The sequence below is a fragment of the Idiotropiscis lumnitzeri genome, chromosome 1 (genome assembly GCF_059441095.1).
Source record: "Idiotropiscis lumnitzeri isolate Australia: NSW breed Sydney's pygmy pipehorse chromosome 1, RoL_Ilum_1.0, whole genome shotgun sequence".
Taxonomy (NCBI): domain Eukaryota; kingdom Metazoa; phylum Chordata; class Actinopteri; order Syngnathiformes; family Syngnathidae; genus Idiotropiscis; species Idiotropiscis lumnitzeri.
The window spans coordinates 20,288,954-20,308,331 of NC_142391.1; the positions used below are offsets into that span (position 1 = coordinate 20,288,954).

General features: G+C 44.9%; 1 protein-coding gene across 1 annotated transcript in view; it reads right to left on the reverse strand.

Annotated features, from left to right (window-relative positions):
• nos1 (nitric oxide synthase 1 (neuronal)) overlaps positions 1–15,511 on the reverse strand; it is a 39,181-nt gene extending 23,670 nt beyond the window's left edge. Inside the window, exons 1-4 of the mRNA XM_088283532.1 lie at positions 15,423–15,511; positions 10,385–11,100; positions 3,385–3,484; positions 605–742 (exon numbers count right to left, since the gene is read on the reverse strand). Of these exons, the coding sequence (XP_088139658.1) occupies positions 605–742; positions 3,385–3,484; positions 10,385–11,040 (894 nt within the window). The 5' untranslated portion in view covers positions 11,041–11,100; positions 15,423–15,511. The remainder of the gene's footprint in view (positions 1–604; positions 743–3,384; positions 3,485–10,384; positions 11,101–15,422) is intronic.
• Positions 15,512–19,378: the final 3,867 nt, after the last annotated feature.

Sequence of the window (19,378 nt, forward strand, 5' to 3'; positions counted from 1 at the left end):
CGACGTTCGGAGGCCGTAGCTGAAATGTGACTTGCCTGTTCAATACTTTTTCTTTTTTTCCATTAAGTTTGCTTTACGGGTCTCAACGGGACTTATAGCTGATTTTCATTCCGACGCCATCGTGACGCCGCGGGGATGTTTTGGCTTTCCGTCATCGTCTGAGCGCGTGGCTTGTTGGTCCGGAGCCACACCGAGCTATAAATTCTTACCCAACGCCGACCGTGACCTCACTTGAATCACAAACTCCATTTGTTTTTCTATCAATCGTAATGTGCATGCAATTGATGTATTTGGTTGACCTTTATTTATCCAGGTAAGGCAACTGGTAACAGATTTTTTTTTTTGCAATGCCGCCCAAAGTGTACCTCAGCATGCATGTGCAGGTTTGTCTGCATTGTACGCTTGCGTGTCTATCGAAGATCAACTTCGAAATTGGCATGGCTTCTCCGTCTTTTCTTGGCGTCCCTCCATGACAACGATGTGAGTCAGAACAGAAGTGGAGCTTATTCGCCGTCGCCATCATGATTTTTTAAGGACGCAGGTGTCCAATCAATGAGCTTTGTTTCTTGGAAGAAGCCAGCAGCTCTGGCAGAATGCTTCTCACCTTGCTGGCGCTGTGGAGGAGTGTGTCATTCAAGACGCTTCCGCTCTCCCAGTTCTTGATCTTGATGAAGCGGGGGCACTTGGACGGGCTTCCGTTCTGCAGCATCTTAGTGGGTGACATCTTGCTCGCGACGGGGCCCTGAGAGCAAATACCCGGTATCATCATTTTATGCTTTGGCACACAAAAGCTAGCATTCCTCGCCCATAAAAAAATCACTTTCACATTCTGGAATGTGGGATTTTTAATATATATATATATATATATATATATATATATATATATATATATATATATACTCTACTCTGCCGTGTACGGTAAAAGCTCCCATCCATATTTTGCTGATAACTTGAGAACCATTTTGCTCTGCGTCCCGTTTATTGGGGTGTAATTCCACTGTAGGCCACTAGATGGTGGCATATGGCTGTTTAGTTTTACCCTAAAGTTGATAGAAGAGCGAGAATAAGAAGTATTTGAAGCTCACCCTCACATTTTTTTGTTGAAGATTGTTGAATGTCAAACCCTGCTTAATCATGCGTCTTTTTTTTTTTTTTTTACAGAAAGCGACAGATTCAGTTTCAAATGAAGATTAGGATGACTGATCTTGATGAAATTCACATTCGAACCTCGATTTAACTGACCCAGATTCAACAAACGGAAAAAAAAGTGTCCAGTCAACTCAAAAGTTGCTGTTGTTCGTTGTGTTAGTTCCGGAATTGGGCGCAATTGGCCACAGTGCCATATTGGTATGATACTTGGCATTTTGCCGATAATCGGCATCGGCCTTTTTGATAACTTTCAAGGAATACTGGTTTATTTTGGCTCGCTGCAGCACACCTCTCTCTCTCTAAGGTCTAAACAAAAAAAAAAGCTTTAACATTTTCACCGCGTCACACCACTTGACTTAATAAAGTGTGTGATGGCAGAACAACTGACTTTTACCGCACTCCCCATCGACTTCCTGTTTTCATTTGAAGGCCCCGTTAGAAATACAATCAACCTATAACAGCGGCAAACCATTCAGCCGTCTATTGATTGGTCACAGGCCCGCTGTTTAAGATTGGCAGAATCAGTCACACATGCTTGGATGTGGCACAAAACAACTTGGCACTTGCGTTCCATCCAATATATATATATATATATATATATATATATACATATATATATATATATATATATGTATATATAAAATGCAACATGTCAAAACTAGGGAGTTGACAGGACTGGGCGTCATCAACCATTGATGTATTTTATTTATGTGGCGGTGTTCTTCACGCACCAACTAGCACAACTTTTTTGGGGGGACGGGTTATGCAAAATAAATAAATAAATAAATCCAATTCGAATCTATGCAGATGAGGTTGAGCGCGCGTGACAGAAAGCAAAGCGTAAAAGATTGGGTGGGATGGTTCCGATGCGCACGAGCGCGACGGCGACCACTCATCGACACTTTCTGTGGACGTCAAATGCTACATTATGCAGGAGGGCGGATAGGGGGGGGGGGGCTGAGGGGGGTCTGTGGTGAGGATTCAGCAGGCAGGCTCATCCCGCAGTTGAGTGTGAGGGAAGGACGCTCAGGCTGAAAAGTTTGCCTTCCGCGTTGGGCTTGATCAAATTAAACGCAAAATGATGTAACTTCCTGTGCTCACACGTTTCAATTTCAGTTAATTCGACATTTCAATCAATTGTAGCATTTTGATTTTGAAATTTCAGCAATTCTTTTTACAATGATTTCAAAGAAGAATAAAGGATGAGCACTTTTTTTCATTATTAATAACTAATAATCGATCTGAACCGATTACTAACTCTATTGACGCTTTATAATATAATCAATTTGTAAAATCATTGAAAGAGAATTAATTTTCATGAACCAATTTGTCAAAGATTATCATCATGTGCGTGCTCTTTATTTTTGTTTTTACATTAAAAATACTTCTGAAATTAATGACATTTGTTATTTAAAAAAAAACACACCAAATAACACCATTGATGACTTTCAAACTATGATCTTGAATTTGCAAGTCATTAAAAAAAATCAATGAAATATTAATATAATGATTGAATGCATTTACTTATTTGATTATTTGATGAAATATTGTCAGAATAATATTTCAATGAAAACTCAAAAGGTTTTACACAAATTGAAGTGATTTAATTTTTTATTTCGCCAATGATGACTTTTCAGGCTTTGTGCCCCCCACAGCCCCAATTTCCTCAAAGGGGAGGGGCGTGGGGCGTGGTGGGGATGGGGAGAGTGGATCGCTGTCAGTCCTTACGGCGAGTGCCCCCATTTTGCCCCGTGGGAGTGTTTCGAGGATCAACACGGAGCACATGTAGATTAGAACACCATCGACGTAATCCAGCTTTAACGTTGTCGCCTTGGCAACGGCTTGTCGCCCGCAAGCATCTGAAGTAGGGGGTGGGGGGGGTTTCGAGGTGATAGGATGATGATGATTTTTTCCCGAGGACACACAAATTCGCCAGCTCACTTGGTGAAAGCACAAGTGAGGATTAGCGACAATCTACAGAAGTTTTTTTTTCGCTTTTTTGGCTGTTTCTAAAAAAACGATCTGTAGACGACCCAGAAAAAAAAAATGGTTTCTGACCCAATGCCTTTTTGTGCTTTCCAAAGAAATTAGGCTGAGAAATGGACTTGACTCGCAAGCGCACGCAGCGTTTGAAAAGTTGAAAGATGTTTTTGATATTTTTGGGGCTCTATCGCACATTTTTAGCAGAACACGACGGTTTGTTTATTTTAATTTATTTGTATTTTTTTAATTTACCTGCTGATCCTCGATGTTGTGCAGCACCACCGGCATGTTGTCACGTCTCCAGTTGTTTTCGGATGAAAGCGGCGAAGTTGCGTTAACCACACCGAGGTCCCTGCAGCGAGGCACAAAAAGGAGGGTCAGGCGCACATGCCACTAACAACAAACACGACTCCCAAAAAAAAAAAAAAAAAAAGTTCCAGATGGAAGCCATCTCCAAACATTTTGCATACGTGGCTCCCGTTTGTTGAGAATTGGGCCAAATCTTCCCCGAAGGCTGAAATGAGCCTCAAAGGTTAAGCATCATAATAAAAATGTGTATGAATGTTGCCCAGTTGGCCTTTGTTGCAGTCGGGTCGTCCGGGGAGGAGGGCGGGATTCCCCCATCTGTGGTCCCTTCTCAAGGTTTCTCATTTTTGGGTTTTTGGGGAGTTTTTACGGGATGTCGTTAATATTTGCCAACTTGCCAATTTGTGAAGCCCCTTGAAACTTTCTTGCGATTATAAACTCGATTTCCTTTTTTTTCCCTGATGGCATGTCCACCAAACTCCACATTCCCAAGTCCAAAATGGTCACAAAAAATAAAATACATTTCAGGGGTGGTCCCAGTGCACTCTACACTCTACATTTTCAGGGATGTCATCTGGACTTTCTTTTTTTTTTGTGGGTCTACACATAATACCGCGGTCTGATTTTTAGATGAAAACTGAACCTTTTCTGAGCATTCTCACGCATAGCTTCTTGAGTCTTTTCTTCCTTTTTTTTTTTTTTTGTGTGTGGCTCTAATCAGCCAAATTTTATGTAGCGCAATCAAACTGGTTCGCAGGGCCAACAACATGAGAGCTCAAGCAAAACATGCGTTTGTCTTCTCAGCTATCGCTACTTGAAACCCATTTTTTGGGCTTACTTTTGTTTTTGTTGTCATGTCCTCAAGTCAAACTGAGCTAAATTTCAGAAAATATTGGAAGCGTCGTTCCCGGTGCAATTTTCAGGTAACACGGCCACTTGACTGCAAGCTGGGCTGCTTCTTCTTCATTTTTTTAATAATTTTTTTTTTTTTGCGGCTCTGCAAATGCTGATGAAAATGAAAGTCGAGTCAAACTGGCTGGCTGATCAAAGTGGACGATTTTGCTGATTCATGATGACAGTATGTTCTCAAATCATTTTGAATAATAGATGCCGGGTCCCTAATTAGCAGCCGGGCTCGTCATCCATTCAAGACGAATAAATGTGTGCCTCAAAGAGGCCCTTTTTCTTTTTTTTTTTTTAAACCCTTCAAGTGCAACGTTCTTTCCATAATGCGCAGATTGAATAAGAACCTCGAAAATGAAACCTGCTATATGTCGTCCGAATTACAGTTTCTGCTGAGTCAGGAGTTGAAAATGTGCGGTTGACGTTTGCAAGCGACCAATCGTGGTCTCAACACACTCTGCGCCGCGTCACGCTCATGCACACTCGGCCACTTCTCACACATTTGAAACTCAACCAATGAATACCAGAACTTTTGACAGTGTCACTTCAAGAATCTGAAACAAGTGCATGCTGACTGACGACGTCGCTGACGACAAGGTGTTCGCGAGGAGGAGGAGGTGGAGGACACCTTCCAGCCGGGTTTACACAGAGATTTTTTTTTTTTGTCATTCCGATTGAAGCTCTCCGCTCAACTGTTTACGTGTGACGTGATCTTTTGCGATCCGACGTTTAACTGCTCCTCTCTGTTCTTCAGATCAGCCTCATTACAGCCGTGTGACACGCCGAGATCAATGTAAACATTACGTAATTTAACAACATGGAGTCCCGAGATCCATTTAGCACTTTTATTCACGAAGCATCTTGATGAAAACGAGTGGAACGGGGCTGGGGGTCGACGATTTTTGGGCCGGAGGGTCGAGGCCCGGAACAGTAAGGAGGTTGCGGCCAGAGCGCGGGACACTGACAAAAAAAAAAAAGGGTCCCGTGCTCACCTCTGCAAATCCGACATGACTTCGTCTCGTGACTGGCCTTTAAGATCATTCCGAAGCTCCAAAATTGCAATGACTTTTGTTTTCCGGCGACTCTAAATGCTTCCAAAGATGCTAACATGGGCGCTGTAATTTGTAATTTCAACCAGCATCAAGATAAACAAACTAAAATCAAAACAATTCTCTTACCGTTGCAACAGATGAACTTGCTTAGCAAAGCGACAAAAACAATTTTCGGCACTTGAGACGAGAAGGACAAGAACTTCTCGTCAGGATTGACCACGCACGCATCTTAAGTAGTGTCCTCAAGCCAAAGGGGGCGTGGCCTACCTGTACGATGACGACAACGGCAACAATATGGACGTGCCGCATTCAAGTATTTGACTGACGAGCCAATTGCGGCTTGCCTCAGGTGTTTCTTGACGTGACCTGAGAGGACCAAAACCTAAACTGGTTCTTCGGCGCTTCGCCCCAATTACTTTTCTTCGTGTTCTTTTTTTTCCCGCTGGGCAAACGATAAAAGAACGCAAATAACGACGGTGTTGTGACAGATCAGAATGTCGCACCGCCACACCTCATCGACAAGTTTGCGGTGGGAGCCATTCAGCTTCTGCGGGAATTTTCGTCTGGGACGTGTTACATAATGGAAAGTTGAACCATTAAGCGCTCGTCAACAAACACTTTTGGCTCTCTGGAGTGCCAGGACAGCCATCAAGTGTGAAATGAAGCAAGCGAGTCTCTCATCAGCTGGCCTCCATCTCGGCCAAAGAAGCGTTTTTTTGGTTTCGCTGGATTTCAGGATCACATGCTTAATGCACTTAGCGATGACGTTGAGTCGCGTTCGTTTGCTCATCGCCAATGCTGGGGAAGGTGGTCAAGGCGTCTGGCGGGACACGGCGTCTGCTTTCAAAGAAGGCGAGTCATTTCGAGGTGCATGCGTCCGGAATACACCGTTCCCGTGGAAATGACGGCCGTCATATCGGGACATTGCTGTTTGCTTTTGGGCTTTAATGAGCTCTTGAATAATGAGGCAGAAAAAAGGATGGACCGATTTGCTGTCCTTGCTAATCAACGTGCAATCCATTTCCTTCCGCTTCCGGGTCGGGTCACGCCAGAGCAGTCAAGGCCGGACTTGCGTTCCTCCGGCCTCCAAGAGTCGGCGTTTGTGTGTTCCGATGATCCCGAGAGCTCGCTTATACAATACAACACAATACAACTTTATTTCTCGAGCGTATTTCGCAACAGCTGGAGCTGTAATGAAGCGCTTTTCATATGGTGTCATAGAAATTAGCGGGAAATTAGAACACAAGTTAAAAGACATTTACAATAGATACCAGAAGAATAGCGAGAAGCTCGTGTTGAGTCAATAGCTAAAGAATAAAAATGTGTCTATAAACAAGTTTTGAAAGTGGACCGAGAGTGGGCGGGGCTTGCCTCACATTTAGTGGAAGCTCATTCCATAGGGAAGGACCGGCAACAGAAAAGGCACGATCCCCCCCGAGGCTGCGTTTAGTCCTCGGCACCTCCAGCAGCATCTGGTCCTGACGCAGACGGCGGGCGCGTAGGGGTGGAGGAGCTCGGAGAGGTATGCCGGGGCGAGGCCATGAAAAGATTTGAAGACAAACAGAAGGATCTTAAAGAGAACTATGTAGTGCACTGGGCGCCAGTGAAGAGAGGCGAAGATTGATCCGTCTTCTGAGCGCCAGTTAAAAGACGAGCAGCAGCAGTTTGCAACAACGAGAGACGCTTGAGGGAGGGCTGGCTGACTCCAAAGTAGAATGCATTACAGTCATCTAGCCCAGATGTGGGGCCAAAGGGGGCGGCCGCACACACACGCACACTCACGCATACCAGGTTTTGGGTCCCCACAATATTTTTGGTCCCCACGCTATGATTGTGCTGTCAGATACTGGTCCTCACAATAGTGCAAAGACAAACACACACACCCCACACACACACACTCCATTAAAACAGGGCTCCATCTATGAGATGAATGCCGCAGCCAAAAGTTGGGCCTCTTGCTAGCCTTTGGCAATCTGAAGCTTGTCAACTCATCTCAACGTCGCCCTCCCCAGTCGCCACTCCCATCTCGGTGTACTCGCCAATTTGGAGCTCGCCCCGACGCCAACGAGATTGCATCATGACAACGAATCCCATGAGCGCGTGGAAAATGTTTTCCAGATCTTCGCAGAGATTCCAAAGCATTTCAAACTGCAAGCGTGCGCCGCATCAAGCAAGCTGGCTAAGCGTGATGTCGCCTGAAATGTTTTTCTCCCTGCCGCTTTTTCTCAAGTCTACGAGAAGGCGCTCGATCATCGCAAGCGTATTTACGCATGAGAAGCCGACACGCATGGATGGCTCAAGAGTGAGATATTGATTTTGCCTCAATTTGATTGCACGGCAACCGAGTGCAATGCGCTCGTCAGGAGACGGAGGCCGTCCGTCCGTCCGTCCGAGTCGATGCGTCGGCAACTTGGACGCCGCTGGAACAATCATCTCCATTAAGTGGACAAATGGGGACGCCATGCTGCTTTTCTCGCTGTTCGCCACACGATGTGCTTGCTTCGCCGCTTCCCGGGAAGTCGTAGCAGCAGAAGGCTAACAAAGAAAAACGCCACAAAAGCAAATACGTACATATTTTGGCTCTCTCATGTGACGCGTGAAAGGCCCCAAACGCAAAATCGGCTCACGTTAAGATGCACGACTTATCTATTTGCGCTTCTTTCTTACTTGAATGGCAGATAATTTGGTCGTCTGTTAAGGGAAGATTCCTAAACGAGGACACCAGCCGTGAGCTGGTGCCGTTCCGCCACAAATGCCGCGACGCGCAGTGAACTTGCGTTGACCTGCTCGGATGCCGTCGCACCTTCAAACCGAGACGTCTCTTCGTGAGACTTACTGAGCTACTGCTTTTGTGCTCTTCATTCTTTGTTTTATGGTTTTGGGTCATATGACTTGCTTTTTTTGCTCCATGCACGGCACTTTATCTTCAAGTGCTTCCGAAATACAGTTGAGTTGAGTTTACATCGCATGAAGTCATTTTGTGAAATGCGCTTTCGGACTCCGATGCTAACGCTAATGAGGGTTGTCCGTGCAACTAAATTACTTTTCCGTCGCGTCACTCATACGCATGTGCGTGGCAAACAAGAAAACAGCCGGCGGGAGACGGGACGTATCTCAGAGGAAAACACAACGGCAGATGATTAAATATTAAAATTGTCTATTCAAATGAATTCATTGACGGTTTTGATCGGCGATGTTGTCGTGATGAGTCGATTAAATGCAAAAAGGCAAAGAGCTGCTCCGGTTAATGCAGCGCCGCTAATCTTTTTTTTTTTTTTTTTTACATATTTATATAAATTTATATGAATATTACCATATTTTGAGCAATTTAAATGGATATTATAACGATGTTCCATGAATGTTTACATCCCGATCATTACCATGTCAGAATTCAGCACTCTGAAATCACTCCGGCGAGAAATCGTTTTGTTTATGATGTCATTCATTTTATTTTATTGATTAAGGAAAACAAAGATCCGTTGTGCTGTCTTTTTCTTCTTTGCAAACTGCTCAATAGATTTGGCCCACACATAAAAAAATACATAAATAAATAAATGACACAACTTCATTCAAGTCTGGAATATTCAAATCGGTTGAAGGGGCGATACGTGTCTGGAGCTTGTGCAGACACACAAGAATTTGGGTTACTAGGAAAGCATCATCTCCGTTTAACGAGCATCATATGACCATTAGCAGCGACGCAATAATTAGCAGGCGACTCGTACATCAGCATTCCGAGAGCTGCTCCTCAGGAAAGCTTTCACCGTACGGAATTTTGTTCCATTATGCCGCATCGCAGGCGAGCAGACGAGCGAAATGTTTCCCGTTTCAAACGTACGGTACCTGTGACTAAACAATTTTCTCGTTCGTGCTGCTTGCATGTGAAAAGTCCCGCAAACCGAAACAACGGACAAACTATTGCGCAACAGGCCGAGGCTGCCAGCAGGAAGTTTGCAGAGATTTCGAAGCTAGTTATCCCTCATTTTCTCGCATCTTTGCAACCAGATAGTTGACAATCTCGGTTGGGCACGAGGATGCGATTCGATTCATCAAAGGGACGTTCCACAAATTTCACGTTCGGCTTTTAACCGATGAAAAACGTAAAGCCTCGGGCTGGAGGGCTCGCTTTCATAATTATCTCGCACGACCCTAATAATAATATTAACAATAATAATATTAATAGGAAATTGGATCACGATACACTGAGGTGAATATATGCACTGGCGCTTTAGCAGTCATAAAGAAAGTAAAACTTCCATGGAGCGCCGGGCAACGACAAAAAAAAGAAAAATAATTTGTTGGCGGCCTCTGTAGTTCTCTTGCCTGGCCCTCACGCCTAAAGAAACAGAGGCGAGTGCCAGCAGGAAGCAATCAACAAGCGAGGCATCGGATGAAACAAATTCCTTTGCAAAAAGCTATTTGAAAGTGACATTGCAGGAAACGCCCAAACGGAAATTGATTAATTGAGTCAGATTGTTGCTCGTCAGAAGACATCGGGAAACCTCGCGAAACGTGTTGCTCAGTACAGACACCTGCTGGATGAAGTCGTTATTGATAAAGCCAGCATCCCAAAGTTGACAAACGCAAAACAAAAAGGGACATCCGGCCGTTGCGCCCCAAGACGGACTGCCCAGCTCTGCGTTTCTGCCCCGCACTCAAAAAATTCCAACTTTAAATGGTTCCAATCAGGCAGGACAAGTTGGCAACTCGTTATCACATTCACCAAATGCCTTGAAAAAAAAAAAAAAGAGAGAAAGAGAAATGTTCCACATGTGCGTCCACCTTTCCCATTCCAACTTCCGACAATTTTCTAAACAAATTGACAAACCGACTCCGTCCGCATTTCTTGTCTGGACCGCCCCCGCCCACATTTGTCCACACATTCCATCATGAAAACATTGAGCCAATTCGGGACAAATTGACCTTGAAAGTCAAGGCCCGGACAGCCGTTTTTGTGCGAGTGGCCCAACACGCGGCCAGGCGGCACTTACCAGGCCACTTGAATCCCGGCGTCCCTGCGGGCCACGTTCCTCTGGCCCTCGCCGTTCATCTCCTTCTTGGCGTTGCGGATGAGGCGTAGCACGGGCTCGATCTCCTTCAGCAGCTCGTTGTTTTCCTCCAGCCCGTTGCAGAAGAGGCCCCCGCCGCGGCCACCCTCCCTCGCCAGGAGGGGGTCCTGGGCGGCCAGCATCGTGATGGAGGGCGACGAGAGGTTCTCGATGGCCCTCAGCTGAGGTGAGCGATTCTCGTAGGATTTGGAGGTCGGGAAGGCGGGCCGGGTGACCCGCACGGTGCGGGGGCGCCCGTCCCCCGACAGGGTGGTCTCCAGGTGGGTGGTGAAGCCCTCGGGCCCGCGCAGGATGAGCACGGCGTGGCTCTCGGGCGACACGTTCTTCAGCGTCTCCAGGGCGCGCTCGTAGCTCAGCTCCACCAGGGGCTTGTTGTTGACGGCCAGCACGATGTCGCCCACCTGGACCAGGCCGCACTCCTCGGCAGCCCCGCCCCGGATCAGGTCCGACACGATGACGGGCGGTTTGGAGACCCTCTGCTTGACCAGGAAGCCCAGGCCGCCCACTTTCCTCTTGAAGAGGCGCACCGAGATGATGTTGGGCTGCAGCTGGCACACGCTGACCTCCGACTCCTGCATGGCGTCTGGCGGCGTGTGCGGCGGGGGGTGGAGGGGGCTTCGTGTGTCCCCGAGGAGTCTCTGAAAAGCAAGAAGGAGACTCCTTTCATTTGTCGTTGCAGGAAGCTCCCTTCTTTGAAGCAGCTCCAGTTTGACAGAGTATGAGGATCATTCAAAAAAGAAAGTGGCAAACTTGAAATTTAGGCTCCGCCCACATTAGATGACAAAAGGTTACCAATCTAAAATTGAAGATCATCCGTAGGGCTGAAGCCAAAGAGCGTTTTAATAATGGATTCTTGGAATGAAAATGTTTTCATTTCCATCAATTTTTCAAATTGAGTCGCCTCTGTAACGTCTTAAAATGGGCAAACGTGTCAATCTTTCCCAAACAATTATTTTTCTCCCGATTAATCAATTATTACAATTAGTCAATGAGTCTAACAAATAATTTTTGAACACATTTTTCAAATAATCCAGCAATTATGTTGGCATCTTTACAATTATTAATTCACAAAAACACGTGTGAACAACTTATTTAAATTCTTTGTTTCCTTTCGGCTTTTCCCTTCAGGGGTCGTCACGGCGAATCAGTTGCCTCCATCTAACCCTGTCCTCTGCATCCTCTGCTCTCACACAAACTACTTTGAATGTCCTCTTTAACTACATCCATAAACCTCCTCTTTGGTCTTCCTCTGGACCTCTGGCCTGGCACTTGGAAACTCAGCATCCTTCTTCCAAACCATCTCAGTCTGGCCTCTCTGACTTTATTTCCAAAGCCCCTAACATGTGCTGCCCCCCTGATGCACTCATTCCTAGGAATGTAACGATTCACTCAAGCCCCAATTCGATTCAATTTTCGATTTTCAGTTCCCGATTTCGATTCGATATTTTTTTATATACATATTTTTTTATTGCTGCCACGCTTGTCTCTGTGCACTTGTGTGATGCTGCAGCGATCCATAAACAAAATACATATTGAAGTTTGGCGCAAGTGTGTAAACGTTTCATGCATTTTGAATTAAACCAAAAACTAGACACTAAACCGAGTTGCACTATTATTATGAAACTACCTATCAAAAGAAATACTTGGAAACATATTTCACGGTTTTTTTTTAGCACCAATCCATTTTTTATATAGAAGGGAGTGAAATCATATGAATAAAATGGAGGAAATGCACTGTGCTAAAGAAAACTAAAATCATCACTTGAATTGATTTTTAATTTTGTTTTTATTTAACCTGAATACAAAACGTTTTGTTTGGCTTATCTAGTATGCATAATATCATCTGCACATTCAAAATGTGGTATGTACCTAAACAATGAGAGAGAGAGAGTGAGAGAGAGAGAGAGAAATCTCGAGTGTACTGCATAAGATAAAACTCGGAAATAACAATGCTCAGCAAAACACAATTGTTACCACATCTATACGTACAACCCATTTTTTTTTCAATTTTTTTAGCACTGTAAATTGGTATATTGTAAGGACCTATGCTCTGTTGTATGGGTGTTGCCATCAATGGCTTGTGGCAAATGCGTCATGTTGTACTTTGGGTTTTGAAATTTCCGACTTCAAAAACGCAACACACTCTGTGTGGTCGCAAGTTACTACTTGTGCTCTAGTGGTTTTTATGTCAATCACGCGTAAATAAAAACTATGTTTTGGTTTTTATTACACGTGAGTTCGCTGACTATCGCCGCCACAATCCACAGTGGACGCTATATTAAGTTAGTGTACCACAAAAAGACATCGCGTGCGACGTTTCACCAAACGCTCACGGTAGCCTGTGCATGCTAACCATAACTGGCTATGTAGGAAATGACAATCGCTGTTGTACATTAAATCGTACGTCAACCGCAACGTGCTTCCTTTATAAATGCTCGTTAATCACTGTTGCTGTGAAAGGAAAGTTTCCATCGTATTAAGTAATTGTGCGTAGGTGTTCAATCTGTTTACAGCACAGACACGAGAGAACGGCTTTGGTTAACATGGCCTTGCGAATCGATTCTTTTCATTTTTCTATCGATGTATATTTTGAGCATATTTTAAATCGATTAATCTTTACATCCCTACTCATTCCTGATCCGATCCATCTTGGTCATTCCCAAAGAGAACCTCAGCATCTTCAGCTCTGCCACGTCCAGCTCAGCCTCCTGTCTTTTCCTCAGTGGCACTGTCTCCGGACCTGACAACGTCACACGTCTCACCACAGTTCTAAAAATCCTTCCTTTCATTTTAGCTGAAACTCTTCTATCAAAAAATATAAACCTTGAAATTGAGTCAACAGTCACATCTCTTTTAGGCAAGCATCATGACGTGTGAACATGAATGATGCATTTCTGATGACGCATAGAGTGACACAATGTGAGAACGCACGTTCAGCAGTCCAAGTAAAATAATTAACAAGAATGAATAACTAAAAAATAAATAACTCTTAAAAATCAGAACCCGATGAGGGTATTGAAGACCAGTGCAAGTGCATACAAACAGAACTTTTTCCAACAGGTTTTAACTCAATTTCACTTCTGTCATCTCGAGTGTCATTTTGAAGATACTTTGAGTTAATTCAAATGCTCTTTCTTGTGTTCATAATTCTTTTTGGGGAGGGTAAAAAAACATCATCCTAAACAGGACCTGCGTGTTGCGCATCCCAGCTATCTACGGGCAGTCGGCGGGGGACACCCTGAATTGGTTGCCAGCCAATTGCAGGGCAATATATATATATATATATATATATATATATATATATATATATATATATATATAGGTCGAGAACATTTTGCACTCCACTTTGCCGCGTGGGGTCACCAATACGACAAAAGTAGTGGGGAATGAAGCCAGCGTTCGCGCCGATGATTCCAAGTCTTTGTCAAAGCGAGCGTGCGTGTGTGTGCGCGTTCGTTTCCACAAAGACCGACACAGCGGAGCCGCCCCGAGGCGTGGGAATAAGTTAAAGGTGCCGGGCGGCCCTTCGATACCCCACCGGGCGCGCGCACGCAGGCTCCCCGCCGAGGTACCAAATGGCCCAAAAGTGATGCAAGCCAGCCCGGCTTTTCGGGCGCCTCCCGCGGCTTGACTCACGCGCGCCTCGCTTCCTTGGTAACGAGCAGATGACGCTGTCAAAGTGGCAACGCGGCTTCACGTGCACGCGCACGCACACGCAAACACATTACAGCACAGCGTGTTGTCGAGCAGAAGCCGCGTTGGCCCGTCACACGTGCACACATTAGCATCTATCCGCAGGGTGCACGCGCACGCGCACACAGGCGCGTGTGTGTAAAAATAGATTTGCATATTTGAATGCAAACTAGAAGCTCAGACGACTACTTGTCACTACATTTATTTCCTCTCGCATTTTGGCCAACATTATCGGCGGCGTCGTCTTCTTTCATCGGCAACTAAAGTCTTTGATAAACATTACCACCAACTTAGACTTTAAAGGATGTTTTTTTTTTGTTGTTATGTTGGCGTCTTTGGTGAGACTTTCTTTTACTGAATATTGAAGACGATTTTCAAGTTGAACTATTTTTTTAATTGAAACAACACAATGCGTCGTATGTGTTTTGGTCATCATCGCTGTTGTTCCTCAAAATAAACGTTGGCGACAATTTCGACGTCGTGTGTTTTGGTCCAATAAAGTTTCATTTTAAACAAAATTACTGCACACATTTTACTTAACAGTCACGACGAAGCTCACGGAAGGTCTTGCGTCACATTTGCTGACAATTTCGACAAGGATGGGCACGTGTTGTTTTTGAGCTCTTCTTGTTTGCTTTCGTAAAAAGTGAAAGTAATTCAGTTTTCTATACGAACCTAAAATTGTTTTCAGCAACATTTTCGGGAAACCAAAGTTGTCATTTTCATCACAATTTAGTGTCTTATTCGACCCTGGCACATTTTTTAAATTTCCTACTACAATTTTTCAACTTCAATGTCAGAAACACTGCTGACAATTTGACTGCACGTCCTATAGTACACCAAACGTATGTCAAAAAAATGACCAAAAGGCTTGTAGGCTTATAAAACATAAATAAATAAATGAAAATAAATACGTTTCGGGTTGGGATGAATTGGAATTAAACCTGCTGTGTATTTCGTTTGACAATCGAGTGATGTTAAAGCCGCTTGCTTTAGTTTAGGCTTGCAGGATACAAAAAAGAAAAACATTAAAAAAAAAAACAAATGCACTATTGGTGTGGATGATTTTACGCAGCAACAAGTTGTCCATCACTTGAGTAAGGACCGGGGGGGGGGTGAATAACGGAAAGCGGCGGAGGTGTGAAGTCTCATTTTCAAGTTGCCTCCGCACGCGCGCACGCGCCAGCACATTGCGCAACCTCATTTTTGGGCAAATATACCGTAGGCCGAGCGAACATACCGTAGAAGGATACAGAAATCAACTTACCCGATGGCAATCTGAGCACCACCTCTGTGGATGCGCAGCAACTTGCCCACCCAAAAAAAAAAATCAAAATAAAAAACCCCAAAACAAAACAAAAAACTTGTGAAACTCCTCAGGGCTACGCGCGGTTCCTCCCGCGCACACCTCCACAAAAAGCCACGAGGAGGGGTGGGATGGGGTGTGGGGGTGTCAAAAAGGCAAAAATAGGTATCGGGGTGGGGGGGGAGCGGAGACTTTTGCATGTGCTGTGCCTCTCTGGAGGCTCGCCTTGTGGCTCGCGCAGCGCTCGGCGCCTTTTTAAAGCCACCGGAGGAGAGAGAGGGACCAGCGTGGATCGTGGGAGGGGGGGGGGGGGGGGGAGGGCCAAGCAGCGTCGTCGTCGTCATCGCCCCCCCCCTCTCCCGATGCAGCGAGAGAGAGGATGGAAAGATGGAGCTTGCCTTTTGTGTGTGGACCACCGCCACATGAAGCTCAAGGCGTTTCAATTTTATTTCTCGGCTCATTCATGAGCCAAAAGACTTCTTTTGTCCATCTGGGCCAGGGGTCGGCAACCTTAAAGTGGGAAGCGGGAACCTCAACCTTTTCCATTCAAAGTGAGCAGAAGACTGCACGGAGCGGCTCGGTTTTTCCTTCTGGATGTGAAAGAAACCTCAATAGCGATTTACATTTACGAAATCAATGAAACAATATAGAGAACGTACGCAAATGTTATTCCTGCATGTAATGAAAAACATTGATGACGTTCGGTTGAAGCTTAAATTTAAATAAAAGGGCTAACGTTTCGTTGAGCCCTCCTGGTCTTCAAGGAATGAAGAGCAAACTTGACTGGCCGTGATTTGGATTCAAAAGCACCGTTTCACCAAATGACTTCAAATACATCCAAAAAATGCACAAAAAATGTCCCATTGGAATATTTATTGGACCCGCTCAATGCGATTGGTGCTCAGCGTACGGGGCCGTCCACGTGGCCTTCGTCAAAACCAACTGGAAGCTTGAAAACAGTTATAAAAAATCATTTCAATTGGAAACTTTTCGGGGATTTATCCACGTTTGGCCAATCCAGGAATGACAAGCTCTAACAATCCTGGCGCCAGCGGCATGCATTGCCACTTGCGACACACAATACCAGTGGTAGGCGGTCAAGGCCTTCAAAGGCCTTCTCTGCTGCCCAACATAATCAAGATATCATTCTCACATTCTTCACATTGATGTCATATTATATCCCAGTGTTTTTTAGGTGGGAGTTTTTATCCAATCAGAATTCAGCTAGCTTGTGTTGCCAGGCAGATTTTATAATACCAGTAGCACGCACTATTCGTCCGAAGCCTTCGGATACAATCGAGCAGGCATCTATCTGTTCACTCAAAGTCAATGGGCTTTCAGAGTTGATAGACAGTTGCGATAGCCAATCAGATCACGAGTTGGTCACAGTGAGCCTTACGCTTAAGGTGATGAATGCGTCTGGTGATTGGACACTCACTCGTGAGGGGGCAGCGCTATGCGGAATCAACACAACAGAAAGTCGTAACTGGCGACCGTTCAAAAATATAGATAAAAATATATTCTTGCTTTTTCAAAGCACAATGGATGGTTGAAGGAGGGAAAAATGTGGATTTAATTGCAGATATACTTGCCATTTTCAAGATGAAACTTTTAAGAGAAGTTAGGTTGTGCAACACTCACTCAGTAGTGGGCAAGTGTCTTTCTGTATATTATTTCTCCAGCCATGGTGTCATATATGACTTAGTCAAGTCGCACTTAACTGAAGGCCGACGTGTGAAATGCACGGCTTGCCACTGCATAACACAAGGGAGGGGGGCGGGGGGGTTATTTCAATGTTACAAGAGCAGCCCAATCGGAGAATTACATTTTGAAAATGAGCAAAGTCATTTGAGTTGCAATTCAAAAACTCATTATGTATTCTCAAAAGTCGAGGAGAGCCACAGCGGAAGGATGAAAGGCTCAGGAGTCGCGGTGTTGGGGAGGGTGGGCGGGGTGTCAGGGCTAATTCTTTTAAGGGCAAACTGTAAACAAGATAGTGTGCCGGTCAGAGCACGGGCAGGAAGGGACAGGCCTCCAAGGTGCAATTTAGTATCCTTTACTGAACTTGTGTCTTGCAAGCGAACGTACACTAATGCACAAATAATAATATTGACCAAGTGATTAATTGATTGAGTCTGCAAATAAACAAGGCAAATGTGAATTAGTTTCAACTTCCAACATTGCAAATAATGTTCAGAAAATATTAAGAGCGATACACTGCCTAAACGTGAGCGTTCCATAATACATGAATGTAAACAAATGAATCAGAGAAACAACAGAATAACAGCACCATCTAGGGGCCACACAAACAACTACATTCAGTGCCGACAAGGAAAGAACGACATGTGCAATGCGAATTAATCACTCCTTCGTCAACGTAGCAAAGGGGCGGCGGCCGTCGCGACACTCAGAGACAACGTAATATCCAATTTGAGAAGAATCCATACCCCATAAGTCGCCAATGCGAGAGAACAATGCGTGAACGTGCTCTCACGGCAACTAAATGAAAGCGAAAACTGAGTCTTTACTACGCGCAGGTTTGACACGCTTGCTTTGAACGGAGAAGAAGAAAATTGGAATGAAAACAACAACATTTGTGAACAGACGGGAAAGGCAAGGAAAAGGACACGAAGAACAGTTGTTAAACATACGAGCCACAATCGCCCCAGAAGAGTAATTTGCAAGTCATTGTTGCTCACTTTGTCCACCAGAGGGCGAAAGTGATCAATCGCTTGCAGGACGATCTGTTGATGCATTTGAAAGCTAAAAGATGATGTCAAGGTTGGCTTGACAGAAAATACAATCGGTTGAAAACTTGCGGCGAGATGTTTGACGTGACGGCAAGGCCATCAGCCGATGCGCTTCTCCTCACGAGGCTCGCACGGCGCGCCCCGCCAGCCTCCAGATGACTAGCTAATAGCCAAAAAAGTTGACGTGACGCTGTGCCAGCAATCGGCGTCTTGTCAAACGCGGGGGAACCGACCACCATCCATTTTTTTTGCTTATTTGCAAAAAAAAAATTTCATAGAGCCCGACTGTGCTCTCGGCTAACGCTAGGCAGCGGAAAGAAGACGTAGACAAGTTGAAAAGAACATCGGGTTGGTTTAGGCGGAGAGCAAGGTGTCTACGGCAATGCTTGTTGGGATGGCACGGCTGCCCACCTTCCATTTCAGCTCGGTGCCAAAGAAACTTTTCATGTCAAATGCTTGTCAAATTCTTTTTCTTAATTGGCTGCATCCGTTGGCTGAGCAAGTAAGAGCAGCGCGCAAATGCTCACGTATTTGACATGTTTTTCTTCATTATCTTGTACTCCTTTTGACCGGGCCAACTGAGTCCAAGCTTCTTTTTTTTTTTTTTTAATTACAGAAATTGAACGTCCGCCTTCGAAAGAGAGCTGAACTCGAGTTTTCCGACGATCAAACGAGCCATCCGATGGGTCACTCATTTACGAACAGCAAACCGCATTCAGCAAAGCAGAGATAACGCAAAGTATCTTTGCAAAAAATGACCAAAGGACAACATTTCAACACACTCAGGATGGCCATCACTTCACTTCTTATTCCATTGCCGTGCAGCATAACCACTAAATGCCGCTTCACCATGTTTGCTTTGAGCTCTGGACCCTTATTTCACCATTTGAATCCCTGTTTTTTTTTTCTTTTTTTTTTTTTAGATGTTCTTCGGTCCACATCTGACAGATTCACAGGATCGACGTGAAATCCGTAGCTTTGGATTTCCTTCGATTGGGTTTTATGTGGAGCGGGTTCATCCTCAAACACGAGACTATACTCGTGTCAGATACAGTGTAGAGTCCGTAGCCCCCCCCCCCCCACACCACACACACCCACACCTCCTCCCAAGTTAATTGCGAGTACTTGTACAGATCTGCCTCTGTTTTCCAGCCCATCTTTGACCCG